Here is a 15,312-nt window from a genome sequence, read left to right on the forward strand (position 1 = left end):
AAGAGGCAGAGCGACCACAAAGCTGATTTGTTGGATTCTGTGAAGGATATCCCACCCAATTCAAGAAGAATGGGTCTAAGTTGTTCCAGCACGCAATCTCCTCCTCAGGGTGAATTGTTTGACTAAATATGACAATAAAATATTGAAAAGAATAAAATGCTGAACATAAATATTTTGTTGATAAATTACAGGCCTTAATATGTTTCATTTTTCTTTTGTGTGTTTGAATAAATAAAAAAATTGTAGTTCTTAAAAGGATCACTCAATTAATTAATTTTATTTATAAGGGACCCTTTCATACTAAAAGCAGCTCTCAGAGCTGTACCAACAATTAACCCTCAGGTTTCTCTGACAAACATTTCCACAAACAGGAGCCATAATACTGGCTGGATAATAAATGACAAACTATATCATCATGCAAAAGGTTCAAATAAGATTCATAAATATAAATATATGAATAGAAAACAAGGAAAATGACAAAACAAACCCTAATCGATTTCTATTTGCTTTTTCTCTTTACCTCTGGCTGAGCCTCGCGCGGTGCATCTGACCTCAACTCCTCAAACCTGTCCTCCCATGGACCAGATGATGTCCCTCCTACAAAACCAGCCGATGAAAATGATCGAGAAGATCTGGAGGATCAAGAAGACAAAAATAGATCTCCATCACCTCCAGGGGACAACTGTCAGTCTCCTGTTGGGCATTTGGACTGAAAACTATGTGAAACTGAGCTTTAACAACCTCCACTGGTCTGCTGTCCAGTATCAGCATAGAGGAAGAAAAGCTAAACAAGCTTCAAAGCTGTGAGAGAAGACGACTCTGAACTATTGACGCTTGTTTCATCTGTGGACAACATGGGCATTTCCTGAGAGACGATCTGGACAACCCAAAGATCCAATGACAAAACCAGTTGGACTGACAGGAAGCCAGAGGAGACGAGGGAGGATTTCGCTGCAGCAACGCCGACACCGAGTGGGGGAGAGGGGCGAAAAGACACATTTAAGATAAGTTATACACACACACTGCCACTACAACGAAAACTGCTTGCTACTAACACTGTCCACATTTACAAATCTTTGTAGAACAATAGGTTTCTGCCATGTATTGCATGGGCAGGCCCCAATAATTCATAGTATTTAAATAAACCCTTCAGTTATTTAGAAGTGGAGCACATTAATCTGCTAATCATTCTCTGTCCTTTTCAGAGTATTAATAGTTTTGAACCATGTTGTGTGTGAATGTGAAAAAAAAAATAGGAATGAAGGCTGTTATCAGAGTTTAGAGTTTTATTGGATTATTAGCACACGTCCGTTCCGCTACGACATCGGTGCATTTCACAAATCAGCAAGACAGACGACAGGAAGTCCAAACCCAGAATTAAAAAGTGACTCCTTTCACTCCCAAGCTCTGACTCTTTAAAGAAAAATAGAAAATCAAAACATGAGAACAGAGCAGACATCAGTGCATCATTCAGGTTAACCACTGGTGGGAAACAACCGGCTCTCCCTGGAGGAGGGAGGAGTCGCTAAGGCACCAGGACTGCAGGAGGGGATGGGGGAGGGGGGGCGGGGTAGCTTATCGATGGCCGAGTGGACTGAACCCGCCTGGAACCGGACCGGTGTCACTGGGACGGGTTCTTCACACAGAACCAGAACCGTTCCAGCTCCACAAGGAGGAGGGAACAAACAGAACCATTTTAAAACTGAGAGGAGAGCCATGCAGGAGAACCCGGACCAGCTGCTCTACTGGCTGGGCAGGGCCGGAGCTAGAGCCACCTGGAGCTGGGGGGCCGACGCCCAGCAAGACCGCTTCCTGGTGACGGGCAGCTACAGGAACCACATCCTGTAACTGTGGGGCCCCACAGTTGCAGGATAAACTGTTAAGCTTTTATTAGCTGTTAATAAAACATGGAATGGTTCATAAAAATTGAAAAATTAGCATGCCTAAAGCAATGTTAACCTCTTAATAACCATTTATTACATGTTTATAATGCTAATAAAGTGTCATTAGCACTAAACATGTAATAAATTATTTAAAACTCGTGATATCCAGGCAGTTTGAGTAAAGTGAATTTTTACATGTTTAGATGGATTAAATGAAACCTGAAGATGCTGGATTAATTTATTAAAATGTAGTTAAACAACAGAAAAACAAAATTCTACATTTTTTTGGAAAAAACATCACTTATAGACAAAAAACAAACTAATGAATATGGGAGACGGAGTGAAGAAGGCCAAAACTTGTCATTCCAGCATATATGTATATACATATAGATGAATAACATCTGCTAACAAGACTTTGGGGATACATTTCTTTGATTTCTTGAACCAGTTTAGACATATGAACCGTTCTGCAGTGGGATTTTTGAGCAGTTTTCCTGGTTTTCCTGTGAAGTTCGTCCTGATTGGTTGAGCTGCTGGTCTGGAACAGACGCAGCACGTCGCTCGCCCCTCTCTCTCTCCTCAAACAAACGCTCCTCTTAACCAAAGTGAAGCTGAAGGTAGAGAAATTAAGCAAACCAAGCAGATCCCAACCCTCCGAACCGTCTTAAGGCTGTTAGTACCTGTACAAGAATACGTCGAGATATAAAAAACGAGCAGCGGAGCAGCAGCGGGGCGGCAGCTCATCCTCTGAGACTCCGAGCGTCACCTGATTGGCCGCCAGCTGCCAGAGTGCCCCGCCTTCATCCCAACTGTGTGCAACTCACTCACATTCAGCCACCTAAAGCTGGACTTAAAGACAGGAAACGTAGGACTTTGAGTTCTTCCAGAGAGGCTTGCTGTAGGCCCAGCCTTCACCCTGCAGAGAGAAACAGGAAGTAGTTTGGTTCCTGCTGCTAGGCGACAAGAAGGGCTGGCTGTGATGGACGCTCACCTCCTGGTCAAAGTATCTGGTCCTCCACGGCATCTCAGTCTCGGCCCGCTGCCGCTCCTCGGCCCGCTGCCGCTCCTCCAGGACCCTCTTGTGTTCGGTGGCTTTATCGATGTCCTTCTGCCGCAGCGCCTCCGTCACATGCTGCCACAGCCGCCTGCAACACCAGTTCACCACGTTGGACAACGGATATCAACAACATGGACGCTTCCCGCCAGAACCCAGCCCACCTGGACTCTGTGGGCGCTTGCTTCTCTATGGGCCGGACTCGCTTCCTAGTGACGGGCAGCTTGGTGACGTCCACTACCTTGGTCTCTCCGCTGGTGTAGCTGAACTCCAGCACGCCGTTCCACTCGCCCTGAACCCGACACACCACCGCGTTGGTGGGGTTGTGCTTCACCTCTGCCGTTACCCTGAATAACAACAACGTTTAGCAGGAGCCAACGCTAAAGTGCTCTACCAACGCCATATTTAGCTATGCTAACACTAAAGCTTTATACCAATACAGTATTTAATGGAAGCTGATGGCCAAACTTCAATAATGTCCATATTGTGTAAATTAGCGTTTTAGAATCTATCTGAAAACGTTTAGCACACTTGGCTTCCCCTAAATGAAACATTAGCCCTGCTATTGGTGTATTAGCGGATGATAAATCCGTTATTAACATTGTAAATGTGTAAATGATACACATTTACAAAGGCTAGTAAACACTTAGGGTGGATTCTCCCTGGGCAGGTTAAACCCAAACACCTGGCGCTGCGTCATGCCAACAGGACAGACGGGACGCACCAGTCGTTTTTCTATCCTCCAATCAATGGATGGTGTTGTGTGACGCCAGTATCTCCATTTTAACCATATCATTTAATGGAGCTGCAGCTCAAGGGAGGATTAGCTGGTGGTTTCCATGGCGCCCAGCATTACGTACTTGTGTAACTTTCCGCCGTAGAAGGGCTTGGTCTGGAAGGTGATGACAGCCGAGTATCCGGACTTGTTGCAGGCGATGTTGACCTTTCCGCCCAGCTCCACCCAGGGCACGGTGAGGATGGAGCGGGCGTAGGCGCAGGGCAGCGTGAAGGTGTACTCCTCGTCATGCTCCAGCAGATGCAGGCAACCTGGACAGAGACGTCGTGAATCAATCAGAACGGGTAAATCCTCGAGAGGCGGCCGTGAAACCAGACGCTGAACATCCAATCCCACCGGCTCTGATAAGCCTCATTAAATACTCACAGCCGCCGTTAAATATACATCAGCTGCTATCTGTTCTTTCCAGTCTGCATTAAGTACAGAAGAAGCAGCATATCCTACAGCCTGATGCCTTCAGGAACTGAGAGCGCAGTGCTGATCGAAACTAAGTTAACGCCTACACCACAGGCTGGTGAGTTCACTGACCTTCTCCGATCATGGACACGCCGATGGACATCCCCATGAACTTGCTCTTGGTCCACACGTGTGTGTTCACACACATTTGCCTCTCCGGACACTCTGCGTAGAAGCCAGACACCGGGGGATGATGGGACACCTGCTCCGCCACAAAGCGGACCTGGTAGGGCTCCGGGGCCTCGACGGGGGACTCGGCCTCCCCCTGGAGGGCCTCGGGCCCCCGAGGGACCCTCCAGGAGCAGTGGAAGGTCTCTCCGATGATTGGGTTGTAGGGTTTCTTGGCGATGGCGCCCTTGCGGCCCTCGTGGAACGACGTGAGGTAGTACTCCACGAAGCGGATCATGCGGTCCTCGGGGCTGTTGCCGTCGGTGATGGTGACGAAGAGCTCCGGGTGCGACATGAAGTCTGCGTACATCTCCAGCAGGGAGCGCTTCTCCAGGATGAAGGTGGGCAGGACCACCTGAGGGACGGGTTTACAGGTCACACCCTCTAACCGAAAACCTCAACTCACCACAACACATATTTAACACTTAGCTGCCAGCTTCTGGTTGCTATGGAGATCAGTTTACCTGTCTTCTAAGTAGTGCTTGGCTCATTTAAATCACTTTAAATATGAGTTTTTATCTTTAAAATCTTTAAGAGTAGCTAAGGAAACAATGATTAAATGAATGACTCTAGAAAGATCCACTACATTCAGTCTGTAAATGTATCGACTACCTGCTAGTAGGACAGTTAACCGCATCAATCCTAATTATACTAATAAAAATATATTTTATTGTTAAAACTGCACCAGGAAAATCCTGATTGGAGCATCTGGAACAGAAGCAACAGGATTTGATTTGATTGTAACTAGAGTTACAATCTGACCCTGATTTTAGATCATTTCGTAAAACTGATTAAACACCACATGAGCATGAGAACTGCTGTGTGCCTGGTCTCCTGAAGGGGGCAGTGCAGGTCACCCAATTCAGTTTTAACCAGAAACTGTAGAGAGAAGACATCCAGGTGTTAAACCTGGACATTTTGAAGATTGATGCTTTATTAGCAAAAATTTGTTTAGAACTAACAGCTTCCCCTTCTGATGTCAGGCTGATCCTGCTCTGTGATTGGTGGACGGGGCCGTACCCGGGTCAGGTCCATGCCCAGCTTGAGCTGTGACAGCAGGTGCAGGATGACGCTGCGTTCCTCCTCCACGGCCCCCAGGTCTTCCTCCGTGTCCATGAATGAGTCCTCCACCTCGTCCTCCGGGTCCACCTCCTCCTGCTCCTGCCAGACAGAGCCCAGGGCAAAGCCCAGTGCCTCGGGTCAGACAGCTCCTTACAGTAGATATTACAATAACACTGCTGGTTCTGATCCGTTCTCCATCCAGAGCACCAAAAATGGCTGCTTTTTACTCAAAATACAATAAGCTGCTATTTAAAATAATAAATTAGATAATTTAATGAGATTTTGACACAGAATAAAATTAAGCTCTTCATCGTGCTTGTTCTTAACTTTAGTCAATGTGCAGTTAATATTTAGTCATTACTTAACACCATAAAAAACAGTTTACTTTCAACAAACTTTTTATTATTCATGTCTGAGGTTGCTAAATAAAAAGCACCATCTGCTCTCAGTCAGTTTTTAATCGCCATCGCTCCAATATCAGTTATCTGTCATAAAAACATTAATATCTATGAATCCCCACCTGTGTCCCTTCCACACACAAAAGTATCCTAGAAATATTAATTGCTTATTTGTATTTTTTATTTATGAATGTTATTAAACCTCAAGTTGTTCCCAAAGTAGACAAAACTCACAAGTTTTAACCCTTATTATTATTAAACTTATAAAGTTTTAGACGTTGTTCGGGTTTAAACTGGTGGATTTAAAGGAAATCACCTGGCAGCTTATTAAATCTAGCTTCTAAACTCTGATTGGTCCACTCCAGGTTGGCCGTATGCTACACTGTTAGCATCAACTCAACCCAAGCTATGCAGGAAATAACTCAAGTCTTATAGGAACCTCTTGGCTTCCTTGACATTTTATATTTTTAATTCATGACTTTTCTTGTTTGAAATTAAACCAAAATGCATTTTTTAAAATTTCCAACATATGAAAACTACTTTCTGTATCCAGAAACAATACAGTGATGAATTAGAACTTTACACTCCTTCCTGTTCTTTTTCACCAAGTTAGTTTCAACTAGATGCAATACAAAAAAATTGAAGTCAATAAAATGAAACATAAAAATCAGAAATATCCATTTTTAATTTGCTCTTTCACTTGCTTTTGATTTATTTTCTTTTGTTTGAAATGCATAAACATTGCTATTTACAATTTGATTTATTTTATAATTAATTTGTGTGAAAATCCTGGAAAAAGTCTGGTTTTAATGTCTCCTCACTGAAGATGAATTATGAACTGAAATCTATGAATTTCAACATAAGGATGACAGAATTCAGTGACTTTTTCCACTAAACATAGAAATGTTCCTGTTTTATTTACAGGTATTTTAATGGCTAAACTTCATAAATATGTGACTGAAACTAATGATGGCATTCATGAGAAACAGAACAGTTACGGCCCAGGAAGAGCATTTTATTGATAAAAACGGATCATGTTCGAAGTTAATAAAGTGACATTAAACAATGAAACATACAGTGAAGGAAGCCCGTCTCCATGGTAACGGCATTCTTACCCCAGAGCAGCTGCAGGTGTCGGGGGGGCTGAGCGGCAGGCGGCCCCCGTCCAGTGGGGTGTGGTCGCCCAGCGGACTGCTGCCGTTCTTCAGGACGTCGTCGGCCCCTTTGCGCTCCAGCCACTCGATGGTGGGCCCTGTGGAGGCAGGCGAGGGCCCCGCAGCGGGCCCCGCACAGGTGTCAGCAGCCGAGCTCATGGTGGCACCCCCTCCCCGCCTCACACCCCCCCAGCAGCTCCACCTGCTACTCTGACCCACTGGGAGTAACCTGGCACAGCCTCAGACCGCGGCTATCACCACGGCTTTGCCCCACCCACAGGAAGCCTCCTGCTGCTCTAATTGGACGGCTGCTGGTCAGGTAAGGAGATCTGCTGTGAAACTGGGACACATTTAGCCGAGGCAGCGCGGCGGCGAGTGGGTCAGAGCGCTGCTGAGTGGGCCGCTGCAGCCTCAGGACGCCGCTCCTACCCACTCCACCTGCCCAGGTGAATATTTAAGAGGTGCAGATCTAATTACCTGTCCAGACGGCCAGCTGCTCCGGTTCCCATCAATAATGCAGCATAATTCCAGTCACTCACCTCCCAGGGCGGCCCGCTGCCGCGCCACCTGCTGCAGCTGCAGGATGTGCAGACACTCGCTCAGGCAGCTCATGGTGGCCATGGAGGTGGCCTTCAGCATCAGCAGGTCCTGGTCCAAGGGGGACAGGCCGGGGCCCGGGGCCACCGGCAACCCCTCGATGCTCTGGATCAGGTCCCGGTGCTGGCCCTGGGCCTGGCTCATCATCTGGTCACAAACAGAACCACATCTGGGTCAGAGATGAGCCAACATCAGCTCTGATTCTGCTGCTGCAGCCTGCCAGGATGGCAGCAGTGCAGCAGCTCCCCCTGCTGGAGACACAGTGCACCACCACTCACTCACCCCACTACTGAATATTACATGATTTAAGACAATACAGCTAATTACACATCAGCAGGAAATCACACTTTGCCCTCCCGTCTACAGCAGGGGGCACCAGAGTGCAGCCCAGGGGCCATTTGTGGCCCTTGCACTGATTTTTTTGTGGTCCCCAACTGCAGTTCAAGAATAGTAACAATTTCTTACAATGGAAAATGTTACGTACAACATAAAGTATTTGTATTTTTACAACCAGACTGTTAGTAGAATGACGTCTATCTAGAATCGTCAACTTTGCAGCAGCCAAATAAACTCTGATTTAATTTATTAAACTTCAGTAAATATGGGAAGTGTTTAGAAAGAAAGTGACCCGATTCCTGTTTTCATAACAGGATACGTTTGAATATTCTAAAAACTTGCCATATACAAAGTGGATTTGAAGACTAGATGCCTTTATTTTTCTTATAATACAGCAAATGTGAAAAATCCTTTTAAGTTTTGGATCTAAAGGGAATAACATCACATTACTTCAAAAAACAAAACAAAACAAAAAACAGACCGATCCAGTCTGTCTGCTGATTCAACACGATTCAGAGACCAAACCAGTTACAGACAGACAGGTGTCGGCCATGTTGGGGTGTGTGTCATACCTCCCTGGCGTCCAGCAGGTGGTCGGGCATCAGGGACTTCCTGCTCGAGTAGACGGAGCCCTTGTGGTTTTGCGTCCAGCCGAACAAGGCCGAGGCACTCTGACTGGGCCGCCGCATAGACAACGGCGAGCTGGCGCTGCTCTGGGACGCCACAGAGTACCTGCGGCTGGGGGCGGGGTTGCTCTGGGAGACAAGACACACACATGAGGAAATGGTCCGGAGCCGGTCTGGGTCAGAACCAGAACTCTCCTACCTTGCCCAGGGCCTCGGTGTGGTGCTGAGTGCAGATCTGCAGCCGGCTCACCCAGTGCTGCCTCTCTTTGGCGTCACTGGCTACACACACACACACACACACAGAGGAGAGAGAATCATCGATCCTGTGCCTCACCGGCTGCACATAATGGACCTGCTGCAGATCAATACCAGCAGCTGGATGATGATGATGGTGGTGGGCTCACCTCGCAGCTTGTACTGCTCTCCACTGATAGCGTTTACGGTGAAGGTGTGGGAGTCCTCGTCGCTGGGAGAGATGACGGCCCCAGCCAGCGGCAGGCTGCCCCGGGGCTTCTGGGAGCGGGACTGCTCGTTCACAAAGTACTCCAACAGACCCGCCTCGTTGTTCAGGACGAAGTACCTGGAGGAGCAGCCTGTCAGTGACCAGAGCACCCGGCTTAAAGCGCCAGCGCCATGTCACAACTCACCTGTACTGCCAGCCTGTCACCAGGTTGGTGTACTTCATCAGGTAGCCGTCAATGTTCTCCATGTGATCGCTTCGGACAGACAGAAATGTTTGGGTCAACACAGACTGATGATCAGCGGCTCCTGACAGTCAGCGCGCAGGGCAAAGTCCCCCGCTTTACTCAGGTGAGTCAGGTTGGCAGGTAAACAGAGTAAAAACACCCACCTGTACTGCCAGCTCTTCCCGCCCGCTCTCCCCGAACTGGGGGTTCTGTTCGGGGGAAATGTATCCACTTTCCCCTCGTTCTCCGCGACCCGAACCGCCGCAGTTTCCCCCTGCATGGTCACAAGGCAGAGCCCTTGCCTCCGTCAGCCCTGCTCCTCCTGCGGCGGCGGAGGCTAAAACTTCTGATGCTAAGCTGAGATTTGATCACCCAGCTCGAGCTTCTGGGTTCTAATTTCGCCCCACTCCAGGAAAAGTCGTCACCCACCTCTGGGAAAACCGGTTTGGAGCTCTCCTTCAGACAGTGAGCGGACTACGGTTGGGGAAACATCATGAAACGGTGTAGCTGGGTTAACAGCCTCCGATAGCTGATGCTATTTACTGCCTCGGCAGGAACGCAATTGTCACGTGACTGTTTGACGGCATCGCATTTCCGGTTTGGATTTAAAGAAATAAAAACAATTAAAAAACGAAAAACCAGAACCCGCTGCTAATGATAAAAAATGAAAATGAATTTTTGTAAAAACGCAAAAGTTTTCCAATGTACAGATCGTATGAAGTACATTCAGAGTACTTTAATTTGCCCCTAAAACCGATCACTCGGCCATGTTTCTACAAATACATCGCTTGTAAAACAGATGTTACGCTGATCAAATTTCAAACCCCTGTTGTCATACAATTTGCTAACTGAACTTATTTATCACCTCATTAATGTAACTTATTTCCATTGTAAATAAATTTACAGTATATTGCTAAGATTAAGTAGTTTAAATATTTTTCTATAAATAACGCAATATCTATTTTTTCTTCATATTAGAATTTTTACTGTTGAATTTAATTTGATTCTCGCAGTCTTAAAACCTCTTCCACCATTATTTTGAAAGTCTCAAACCGGAAGACTAACCATTCAGAGTTCTGCTCCATAGTAGACGTTATGATTGGCGGTATCCTAATTATTTAGTGGTTATTTATCAATCGGCGCCCTCTAAAACATCAGTGCAGTTTATATGCTGGTGAACTTTATTTTTTACGCACCCAACCCCGTATTCGGCTGCATTATTATCGTCGTTAAGAGTAATTTAATCCTTTTATGTGGAGCTGAAATGAGGAAGTGTGTGGAAATCCATTGAGATTAGCAGGTTTGTGCTCCACGCAACACTTCAGGTTGCTGAAATTCCACGGGAGGAATCGGGAGGCGGAACCGTGGCGAGCTCAGGGTGGAGCGGGTGTCTTTTAGCAACAGCAGGGCGGATAAGGAAGTTCTACTGGCGAGTGGAGAACAACACATACTTCAGTCTAGCAAAGCGTTTATCCAGTTTCAACATGCCTGCTCAGAAAGTCTGCATCGTTGGATCTGGAAACTGGTGACTTTACTCTATATTCATGTTTTTTGCTATGGCTGCTTTATGTTGCGGTCAGCGTTTAACTAAATTTGAATTAGGCAGATTCAAACCTGCTGGGTTAATATAATCTGATTATCTCTACTCTGTGTCACTCCAGGGATTTAAATGTCCTTTTCTCTTCTTTTAAATGTGCAAATAAACCATTAGCATCAAAGCTTTACCAAAACTTGTCACCGTTTGTTAAATAATGCCCTGTGATTGGCTGGAGTCCTCCATCCTGAACTTGTGGCTCTTCCTCCAGGGGATCCTCTATCGCCAAGATCATCGGCCACAATGTGAAGGCGTCCAACCGCTTCAACCCCTTGGTTAACATGTGGGTCTACGAGGAGATGATCGACGGCAGGAAGCTCACCGAGATCATCAACACCGAGCATGAAAACGTCAAATACCTGCCGGGACACAAGCTGCCCAAGAATGTGGTAGGGTGTTGGTGTTTCCGAGAATTTATCCTCCACAGTCCTGTCCCTGCAGGAGCAGGAATGTCCCTGGAAAGAGTTTATCTGTCTTCATTAATCCTGACCTGGTTCTGGGGAGCGGAGCAGTACTCTCTGGGAAAGATCAAAGTGTGACCTTCAAGCCTTTTGGTAGTAGCACCACCATGCTCTGGGACTGTTTCACCATCCATAGATATAATTATGTTAAAAAATCATTCATTTCTCCATTATTCAACTTCCAACCCATGTCTACCTAGTAACAGGACAGGTGTCCAACCTGAATGTTTCCGGTCCACTGGGTCTGACCGTTTGTCTTGGCTGCAACTCAGTGAAGGTGCAAGTTGCTAATAATTAACAATTAATCAGTATGCTTTTGTACTGTACTTGTAACCAGGTACAGTGTAGCCCCAACTAGTCACAGCTCAGTTTTTGCAGATTATTCTGCGGGTACATAACTTTAAATTATTCGTACAAAATTTGCCAATTCGTGGACTTTGTTTTTCGTATCTATAATATTCCAGACAAAATGCAGCTTGGGAAGCTGAGATACCTAAGAGTGATTCTACTAGACACCTTGGCATTTTGCACAGCAGCCAATCCGGGAATGCCATTAATTTTCCTTGGCACTGATTGGCTGTAAAGCTGCAGCTAATGATTATTTTACTAATTGCTTAGTCTGATGATTAATTGGGTAATCAGATTTTTAAAAACAAAACAAAACACTGCATTGTGCAGATTTTTCATTGAACCTTTTTTATACAACATTAGAAATACATACAAAGATCCACATAAACAAGTTGTTTCTTTGTCAAATGGGAAAATAAAAATTTTTGCCTAAATTTCAATAAGAGCATTTCTGAAATGACTGCTTGATCAAAGATATAGTTATGGCTTCATTGCTGCGCTGCTTGTGCTGTTCTTTCAGCAAATTGTCTTTTTTTAGAATCTGGATGCTCCAGTTTACCATTAATCTATTACTACATTAGTTGAGGGTCATTTCAATAATTGATTTATCACGATTGATTGTTTCAGCTCTAATTGGCTCAACCACCAAGAGCAGAGACAAGGAAGACTGTAGATGTTAGCTTCTGTTGTAGAGCTATGCATATTTAGGTATATTTGGCATTTGAACTGTTAAAGTAGGTGGTTTTAGAGAGAGCCTCAACTATTAATGGATTATAGCTATTTGTGGGTGAAAACATACAGGAGATCCCTGTAAGTCTAATTTTGACCATTTCTGGAAGAGAGACCTCAACGTGAACCCAAGGCCAAACGATGTGTAGATAGTCGTCCCAAGTTCTGAAGAGATGAAAATGAAAAGTCAGTCTGTTGCATTTGTTGTGAAATCTGTAAAAATGCAGAATGAAGCATAAATTTGACCTTTGAAGTTTTTTTGAAAGTAATAAAATCCCGTCTCATTCTTATGAAAGCAGTATTGTGTCTCATGTCGTGAGTTTTTGGTATGGCTGTAGCCTGGTCAACACGTTTGAGACGTCAGTCTGGGTGGTGTGGTCTTTAGTGACGGAGGTTGCCGTGTTTACAGGTGGCTGTTCCTAACATCACTGAAGCTATGAAGGGAGCCAGTATCCTGGTCTTCGTCATTCCTCATCAGTTCATCAGTAAACTCTGTGACGAGATGAAGCCTCACGTGACGGAGGGAGCCATCGGGATTTCCCTCATCAAGGTGGGGTTGTGTTGGAGGAGCTGGCTGCAGAGGGTTCCGCTGCTGAACGCTGTGCTGCTCTGCAGGGAATCGATGAGGGTCCAGATGGCCTGAAGCTCATCTCCGACATCATCAGGGAGAAGCTGCAGATTGACGTCAGCGTGCTGATGGGGGCCAACATCGCCAACGAGGTGGCTGACGAAAAGTTCTGCGAAACCACCATCGGTCTGCTCTCGTTCTGGTTAAATGGGAAAAGTGCTGATGTTAGCAGCCCACAGCGTGACTTCCAGTTTCAGAGTCTGACTCATGTTTCTGCTTCCATGAAGGGGCGAAGAATGAGGCGCAGGGCCAGCTGCTCAAGGAGCTGCTGCAGACGCCCAACTTCCGCATCACCGTGGTTCCAGAGAGCGACACGGTGGAGCTGTGTGGCGCCTTAAAGGTACACACACGCGTCAGCGCATAGCAAACTTCCACCCATTTCCACTTGACCAGCTGTTCTCTGACCCTCTCTATCCCCATCCTAGAACATCGTGGCAGTGGGCGCCGGCTTCTGCGACGGACTCGGGTTCGGTGACAACACCAAGGCGGCGGTGATCCGGCTGGGCCTGATGGAGATGGTGGCGTTCGCCAAGATGTTCTGCAAGGGCAACGTGAGCTCTGGCACCTTCCTGGAGAGCTGCGGCGTGGCCGACCTCATCACCACCTGCTACGGCGGACGGAACCGCCGTGTCGCTGAGGCCTTCGTCAAAACCTCCAAAGTCAGTCAGACATAGGAAGTTCATCGCAACATTTCCCCTTCCTCACTTAATGGAATTGAAATGAGCTAGCTGCCAGGAATCATGGAACGTTGTGTTTCCCTGTGCAGTCCATCGCTGAGCTGGAGGCCGAGATGCTGAACGGACAGAAGCTGCAGGGTCCACAGACCTCAGCCGAGGTCTACAAGATCCTCCAAAAGCAAGGCATAGTCAAGAAGTAAGTTCCCCACCACATACAGCAGCTCTAGTACCTACGTTTATACATATGTAGTATTAAAATTGCATTCCCACTGTTTGGTCTTCTCGTCCAACATCACTGTCTGACCTCATGAATGGATTTCTGTAAAAATGGTCCAAAATTTCCAGAAAGACTCTTCTAAACCTTGTGGGATGACACAGTAGAAGCTGTTAGTTACATTATGTTAAAACCTGTTAATAAGCTTATTTTGTTTCCCCCGTGTGTGTTCATAATGCACGCTTTGTGTTTTCTATCACTAATGCTGTAAAATGTTTGTGTCCAACAGGTTTCCTTTGTTCGTTGCCGTCTACCAGATTTGCTATGAAGGGAAGGAGGTGAAGGAGTTCATCACCTGTCTGCAGAACCACCCGGAGCACATGTAGCCTCCAACTGGCTGCAACCTCAACCTCCCACCACTAGAGGGTGGCAGAGATCCACAAGACAAGCGCACAATATAGTAGACAACCTGGCATGTGAAGAGTGCAACCTTTGGCTTGCAGTGTGTGTTTTTGTTTTTTTAATTTTCTAATTGTTATTTTTACTGTTACACTTTGTGGGGACAATCATTAATACAAACTCTTTTTTCTTCACCATTTATAAGTCAGAGTGCCAGAAGTGTCTTCACTTTTTTACTTTTATATATCACTACACCATGTACATCCCTGATCTCAGAAAACCAATAACGGGTGTTATTTTTTATTTTCATGTGAAGTGTTTGACTTATTAAAATTGGTTTCCGAGAAGCTGTGAAGTCTTTGTTTTCATTGTGTGGAAAACATATCAGCTTTGAAGCATTATGGCAGGAAAATCACACTATTTAAATTTACATTATACATGTTAAAAATCTATGTTATCACGCTGTACTGGCAAATCCATGATGGACCAATCATTTGATTTTTATATGTGGATTTTTGGATTTGTTTGTTAGATTCCAAAGCGGGCAGAAAGTGATACCCATGGAAACCGCTGTAACTCTATAAAAAGCCATTTAAGCAACAAACTGCTTCCTTGTCCCATCATTCAGACCAGAAAAACCTTTGGGATTCCCCATCACATTTTCTTTCTATGTGCTTTGACCTTATGTGATTTTCTATTTTGGAATCTGATTTTTAACAATCACTTGTGTTGGTATATTATTTTTAACAGGAAATACAAATAAAGCCTCCAGCTTTGAGGGTTGACAAAGAGCTAACAAAGTGTTTACCTAAAAGCTAACATGTAGCATTTTAGTGCTAATATCAAAAATACAAATATACTTTGAGTGAAAAATATAATTATTTTTCATTCGAACAATTGGTCTATTCAGAGCTAAACACCATAGCAACTTCCTTCATTAGCAAATGTAGTCATAAGCATAATTAATTAGGTCAAATGAAATTATGAAATCAAATGTACATTAGCACCTTAGCATTTGAATTAGCTTCGACTAATTATTACAACTG

At 45.4% G+C, this 15,312-nt stretch overlaps 2 protein-coding genes across 4 annotated transcripts; one reads left to right on the forward strand and one right to left on the reverse strand.

Annotated features, from left to right (window-relative positions):
- Positions 1-1,271: 1,271 nt before the first annotated feature.
- On the reverse strand, positions 1,272-9,805 carry LOC106940644 (oxysterol-binding protein-related protein 11). 3 transcript variants are annotated; one of them, XR_001423158.1, is made up of 14 exons: positions 9,381-9,496; positions 9,178-9,246; positions 8,935-9,110; positions 8,730-8,809; positions 8,477-8,659; positions 7,511-7,715; positions 6,933-7,069; positions 5,378-5,518; positions 4,262-4,712; positions 3,798-3,984; positions 3,102-3,284; positions 2,875-3,028; positions 2,650-2,799; positions 1,272-2,563 (listed from the first exon to the last, which is right to left on the reverse strand). XR_001423158.1 is itself a non-coding variant. In XM_015023439.1 (14 exons), exons 1-13 carry the CDS (start codon positions 9,494-9,496, stop codon positions 2,734-2,736), a joined length of 2,148 nt encoding a protein of 715 aa, XP_014878925.1. In that variant the 3' UTR covers positions 1,272-2,563; positions 2,712-2,733. The 3 variants fall into 3 exon arrangements, 2 of the variants coding, with proteins under 2 accessions (XP_014878925.1, XP_014878934.1); XM_015023439.1 differs by having other exon boundaries at positions 2,712-2,799; XM_015023448.1 differs by lacking the exon at positions 9,178-9,246 and having other exon boundaries at positions 1,272-2,799; positions 9,381-9,805.
- Positions 9,806-10,269: 464 nt separating this feature from the next.
- LOC106940660 (glycerol-3-phosphate dehydrogenase 1-like protein) lies at positions 10,270-14,617 on the forward strand. Its single transcript, XM_015023459.1, has 8 exons — positions 10,270-10,741; positions 11,022-11,199; positions 12,758-12,898; positions 12,964-13,102; positions 13,204-13,316; positions 13,402-13,635; positions 13,743-13,849; positions 14,157-14,617. Exons 1-8 carry the CDS (start codon positions 10,701-10,703, stop codon positions 14,251-14,253), a joined length of 1,050 nt encoding a protein of 349 aa, XP_014878945.1. The 5' UTR covers positions 10,270-10,700; the 3' UTR covers positions 14,254-14,617.
- The last annotated feature ends 695 nt before the right edge of the window (positions 14,618-15,312 follow it).

The sequence above is a fragment of the Poecilia latipinna genome, unplaced genomic scaffold (assembly GCF_001443285.1).
Source record: "Poecilia latipinna isolate Pla-1442-1.1 unplaced genomic scaffold, P_latipinna-1.0 Scaffold88, whole genome shotgun sequence".
In the NCBI taxonomy this organism is placed as follows: Eukaryota; Metazoa; Chordata; class Actinopteri; order Cyprinodontiformes; family Poeciliidae; genus Poecilia; species Poecilia latipinna.

Excerpts from the sequence above, each read along its gene's own strand:
- LOC106940644 (XM_015023439.1), bottom strand. The coding sequence starts at position 9,496 with ATGCAGGGGGAAACTGCGGCGGTTCGGGTCGCGGAGAACGAGGGGAAA. Across the intron at positions 8,660-8,729 it reads ACACCGAGGCCCTGGGCAAG|AGCAACCCCGCCCCCAGCCG; the intron begins GTAGGAGAGTTC and ends CTTGTCTCCCAG. Across the intron at positions 4,713-5,377 it reads TGGGCATGGACCTGACCCGG|GTGGTCCTGCCCACCTTCAT; the intron begins GTACGGCCCCGT and ends CCCGTCCCTCAG.
- LOC106940660 (XM_015023459.1), top strand. The coding sequence starts at position 10,701 with ATGCCTGCTCAGAAAGTCTGCATCGTTGGATCTGGAAACTG. Across the intron at positions 13,317-13,401 it reads AGCTGTGTGGCGCCTTAAAG|AACATCGTGGCAGTGGGCGC; the intron begins GTACACACACGC and ends TCCCCATCCTAG. Across the intron at positions 13,850-14,156 it reads AAGCAAGGCATAGTCAAGAA|GTTTCCTTTGTTCGTTGCCG; the intron begins GTAAGTTCCCCA and ends TGTGTCCAACAG.